Source organism: Rana temporaria, chromosome 2, assembly GCF_905171775.1.
Source record: "Rana temporaria chromosome 2, aRanTem1.1, whole genome shotgun sequence".
Taxonomy (NCBI): Eukaryota; Metazoa; Chordata; class Amphibia; order Anura; family Ranidae; genus Rana; species Rana temporaria.
Window position 1 is genome coordinate 329,951,686 of NC_053490.1, and position 5,616 is coordinate 329,957,301.

The following is a 5,616-nucleotide window of genomic DNA, read 5'->3' on the forward strand; positions in this document are numbered from 1 at the left end:
GAGCATACGACTGAGGGTGCGAACAGAGAAGGGATTCAAACAGGATACAGAGTGCGGGTCTTTTGTTGTGGATGTCGTGTGAACATACGGCTGAGGATACGAACAGAGAGGGGATTCAAACAGGATACAGAATGCAAATCTTTTGTCATAGATGTCATTTTTGTTCTTTTGACGTTTTCGTTTTGTCGTATTTTCGTCAGATCGTTCGTTCGTATTTGCGGTTTTTCGTTATGCGGCTCATTCGTAATCCTGTCGTTTTCGTATTTTGGTGCTTTATTTTTTTCTTATGTACACATTATTCTGCGGGTACGAAAATGAACATTTTCGTATGAAAATAACATTCGTACGAACGAGAATGCACATATCTAGAGAGGACCTGCAGCCCAGATACACTTCACCCCCTACTCTACAGGACTACCTTCACAGATCTAATGCCCTGGATCCAAGGTTTAAGTCCCTGTCTCACATGGACCCTGCCCTACGCCAGAGGACATACAGTGACCTCACCACAGAGATTGTGAGCAGTCTGGGCACTAAAGACTGTGATGAGGTAAATAAAGAATATTCTTTAAAAGTTATAAATTTAAATCTAAATACATTTTCTTTTTGTAATAATGGCTTTTATTAAATGTTATTATTTTCATGTTTCATAGACATATTGCCACATTTTTCATGTCTATGAAACATGACAATAAATAATAGGTTTAATTAATCAACAATTTTTTTTCTGCAGGGTCAAGCTCAAGCTGCAGAGCCAACAGGAGCAAACTTGGACTCATCATCTCCTCCACAAAAGAAGTCGGTGATGGCAGAGCTTTTTGGAGAGACCTTTGCCAGCAAAGACAACAAGACTTCTGCTGACATCATCAAAGAGGAGGTGGAATCCTATCTGCTGGCAGCAAGCGGCATTACAGTGGATGGTGATCCGATGACATGGTGGAAAAGCAATGAGTGTAAATACCCTCATGTTGCCAAGATGGCAAGATGCTATCTCGCTGTGCCACGCTCTTCAGTTCCTTCTGAGAGAGTGTTCTCAACAGCAGGGGACATAGTGACTGCACAGAGGTCCACACTCTCCCCAGAGAATGTAGACATCCTTGTCTTTTTTTAAAAAAAAATTGAAATTATAAGCTCAGGAATGCTTTGCTTTCTTTCTTTTATCCTTCTTTGATGTGGACATATTAGGCTTTCACTATCCATGTTTCAAGGAAGAAGATATGCCTTTATGTTGCACTTTAAGTTGTTTTTGGCTCATTGCTGATTGGCCCATGTTTCAAGGAAGAAGATATGCCTTTATGTTGCACTTTAAGTTGTTTTTGGCTCGTTGCCCATGGGCCCATGTTTCAAGGAAGAAGATATGCCTTTATGTTGCACTTTAAGTTGTTTTTGGCTCATTGCCCATGCCCATGGGCCCATGTTTCAAGGAAGAAGATATGCCTTTATGTTGCACTTGAAGTTGTTTTTCATTATGTTAAAAAGAAGATATTATGCCTTGTGCACTGTAATTTGATTTTATATAATTTCAAGTAATTTAAGAGTGTTAATAAACAAAAAGACAAAACTTTTGTTTGTCTTGTGTTTTTTTTTTTTTTTTTTACTGATCCGAAAATGATCCGATCCGTGACTCCCGATCCGAGGATCGATCCGATCCGTGAGTTTTTTGATCCGTTGCACCCCTAGATACTATGGATACATGTCATAATTAAAGATAAATTATTCAGAATCTGAAGCACTTAATATTTCCCTACCTGACAATAACCTCTAAATAACTAAAGAGAACTCCCCCTTTAAGTGTGATCCACGGGTGCTCAAATATGTGGCAGTATGGCTAACCCCTCACTTAACCTCAATTTACAATCAAAATTCCCCACCCTTGATCAAAGTTATAGAGAACAATTTGAAGATCTGGCAATGAGGGTATTTCTCCTGGTTTGGCCGAGCAGCTATAAATAAAATGTCAATCCTAACCAAGCTGCTCTACTTCTTGCGCACTTTGCCAATTAAGATACCCCAACATCTCTTCAAAGCACTACATTCTATCCTCCTGAAATTTTTGTGTCACAAAAAATCCAGAATTAAATTCTCACTCCTGACCAGGTCTAAAGCACACAGGAGATGGGCTTATCTGATTTAAGAAATGATTACCTCACTTCACATCTCACAAGAATAATTGATTGGCATTGCCATGATGACTCCAAAGACTGGGTTTCCTTGGAATTGGGTTTGAGCCCCATTCCCCTACGTTTCTCCCCTGGATTCCCTGGGCTGTTACCCCCTTGGCCTAAAACGGCATCCTCTAACAAGGAACAACCTAGAGACTTTTCACAAGATAGCAAGACGAACAGTCATCGGGAATGTAATGGCCGACACTTACTTCTGTATCTGGTGAATAGCTTAATGTACCTCCAGCCACAGAATACAAACTTGTTTGCTGTCAGCTGAACGCCTGTCGGCTAATTTTTGGGGCTTGTAATGGCCGCAACTTACTTATGTATCCGGTTTTTCCCTTAATACTTCTGGTAGGTCAGTGTCCATGTTGTGGGACTATTTGTGCACAGCTAGTAAGTATTTTGTGGCTGCAAATATGACCTGCAGGTTTTTAATATTTGCCTGCCATTAAAGTCAATGGGGCCCGCCGGGAACTTGCGGTTCGCGGACATTTGCGAAAATTCGCGGTTAGCCTACGTGAACCGTCCCGTCGGATGTTTGTCCATCACTACTAGGTAGGTGTTACTGTCAGAAATTAGCCTAAGTGACTCATTAACCACTTCCCATCCCACGTATAGTGATATGACAGCCGCAAGGTGGTTCTGCCAAGCTGGGCGGCTGTCATATGACGTCCTTGGGCCCCCAGCCGCTATGGGATCCGCAAGCCGCTGTGTCACTCGGGTGCGGATGCGTGCGTCTGGCAGCTGCGATGTCAGCCAAGCACCTACGATTGCCAGTTATATGTGAATGGTCCCAAAAATGTGTCAAAAGTGTCCGATATGTCCGTCGCAATATCGCAGTCACAATAAAAAAAATCACAGTTCGCCGGCATTACTAGTAAAAAAATGTAAATGCCAGAAATCTATCCCCTATCTTGTAGATGCTATAACTTTTTGCACAAATCAATATACACTTATGGTAATTTTTTTTACCAAAAATATATAGAAGAATACATATCTGCCTAAACTGAGGAAAAACATTATTTTTTTAAATTGTGATATTTATTATAGCAAAAAGAAAAACAATTGTGTTTTTTTTCAAAATTGTTGCTCTTCTTTTGTTTATAGCGCAAAAAGAAAAAAAATGCAGAGATTATCAAATGCCACCAAAAGAAAGCTTTATTTGTAGGGGAAAAAAAAAAACATACACATTTATTTGGGTACAGTCAGAGCCTATTCGCCCTATAGGCTCACTATGCAAGCCGCTTAGGGCCCCGCAAGGCTGCGGAGGGCCCCCCCAAATTACTAGAGGCCCCGCCTGGTGAGAAGTAACTTTTGGTCCCTCACCCCGCTTCTCAACTTGCTGGCTGCATGGAAGAAGAGGTAAGAAGTCAGCACCCCCCGCTTCTCACTTTAATATAAGATGTCATTTTCGACAGCAGAACACCCCCTCCCCCCGCTTCTCAAATTTAATCTTTAATGTGACATGTCACTGTCGGCAGCGCCCCTCCTGCTTTTCAACTTTAATGTGACATGTCATTTTGCTTAAGGCCCCAGGGAGGTCAGGATTGAGACTGGGTACAGTTTTGAATGAACGCGCAATTGTCATGGAAAAACAGGCGGGAATTAAAACTAAAAAATGTAACCTTAATAAATAGAAAAAAGACAGCAGACAACTTGTTGGATATTAACCACTTAAGACCCGGATCTTTAGGCAGCTAAAGGACCCGGACAGTATTTGCGATTCGGCACTGCGCCGCTTTAACTGACAATTGCGCGGTCGTGCAACGTGGCTCCCAAACAAAATTGGCATCCTTTTTTTCCCACAAATAGAGCTTTCTTTTGGTGGTATTTGATCACCTCTGCGGTTTTTATTTTTTGCGCTATAAACAAAAATAGAGCTACAATTTTGAAAATAATTCTATATTTTTTACTTTTTGCGATAATAAATATCCCCCAAAATATATATAAAAAAAAATTACCTCAGTTTAGACCAATACGTATTCTTCTACCTATTTTTGGTAAAAATAAATCGCAATAAGTCTTTATCGGTTGGTTTGCGCAAGATTTATACTGTTTACAAAATAGGGGATAGTTTTATTGCATTTTTATTATTTATTTGTTTTACTACTAATGGCGGCGATCAGCGCTTTTTTTCGTGACAGCGACATTATGGCGGACACTTCGGACAATTTTGACACATTTTTGGGACCATTGTCATTTTCACAGCAAAAAATGCATTTAAAATGCATTGTTTATTGTGAAAATGACAATTGCAGTTTGGGAGTTAACCACAAGGGGGCGCTGAAGGGGTTATGTGTGACCTAATTTGTGTTTCTAACTGTAGGGGGGTGTGGCTGTAGGTGTGACATCATTGATTGTGATTCCCTATATAAGGGAACACACGATCAATGACAGCGCCACAGTGAAGAACGGGGAAGCTCTGCTTACACACAGCTCTCCCCGTTCTTCAGCTCCGGGGACCGATCGCGGGACTCCACCGGCGATCCGGTCTGCGGGTCCCATGGTCACGGAGCTTCGGACTGGGTCGCAGGAGCGCGACCCACGGCTGGGCACTTAAAGAGGACGTACCTGTACGTGCTTGTGCCCAGCCGTGCCATTCTGCCGACGTATATGTGCAGGAAGTGGTCCTTAAGTGGTTAAAGACTGCGGTTGTTTATTATTGGTTTCAAAATAATTGGTGGGTAAGCATCAATAAAATTTCAGATATGAATAAACTTTAGCAAGCCTAGCCACTACAGCTCAGGCTGCAAACACAAATTACCCCACTCCAAGTCACATAATAAACTTATGTGAGGCCTCGTACACACGACAGAGTTTCTCGGCAGAATTCAGCGAGAAACTCGGTCAGAGCCGGATTCTGCCGAGAAACTCTGTCGTCTGTACACTTTTGGCCCGATGGAGCCGCCGAGGAACTCGTCGAGAAAATAGAGAACATGTTCTCTATTTTCTCGTTGTTCTATGGGAGAAGGCGGCCCGCCGAGCTCCTCGGCGGCTTCATCCCTGAACTCGACGAGGAACTCGATGTGTTTGGCACGTCGAGTTCCTCTGTCGTGTGTACGAGGCCTAACACTTTACCTTTTAAAATATAAATATAACCTCACATTTAATTTTTTTTTTTTTTTTAAACAAAGCATTAACCATAGCTAGTCCCCCTTTGTTTTATGTTTACAAAGTGACAATACCCCATAATAACAGCCACGACAAAATAATTAAAATAGGGGTGGGGGGGTGGGGGAGAACACCACAGCTCCTGAGCTATCAGTCAAGGAACCCTTAATTTACAGCCCCAATTGGGCTGGTTCTGACCAGTTTAAATCCGCTTTTCGCAGGCTTTGCACGAGCATCGGGGGAGATCACCTGTACCTCTCTCCCCAGACACGTGAGCCCTGCTCTATTCCCCCTGAGAGCGACAGGCTCTGGGCAGGAAGGGGATGAACTTTCCATA

At 42.3% G+C, this 5,616-nt stretch overlaps 1 protein-coding gene across 1 annotated transcript; it reads left to right on the forward strand.

Annotated features, from left to right (window-relative positions):
- The first annotated feature begins 355 nt into the window (after positions 1-355).
- On the forward strand, positions 356-1,111 carry LOC120928298 (zinc finger BED domain-containing protein 4-like). The gene is made up of 2 exons (XM_040339396.1): positions 356-550; positions 734-1,111. The coding sequence occupies exons 1-2, from the start codon at positions 356-358 to the stop codon at positions 1,109-1,111; spliced, it is 573 nt and encodes a 190-aa protein (XP_040195330.1).
- The last annotated feature ends 4,505 nt before the right edge of the window (positions 1,112-5,616 follow it).

Bases quoted from the DNA above. Each gene is read 5' to 3' on its own strand.
- LOC120928298 (XM_040339396.1), top strand. From the start codon at position 356: ATGCACATATCTAGAGAGGACCTGCAGCCCAGATACACTTCACCCCCT. The intron at 551-733 runs GTAAATAAAGAA...TTTTTTCTGCAG, and splicing joins GCACTAAAGACTGTGATGAG to GGTCAAGCTCAAGCTGCAGA.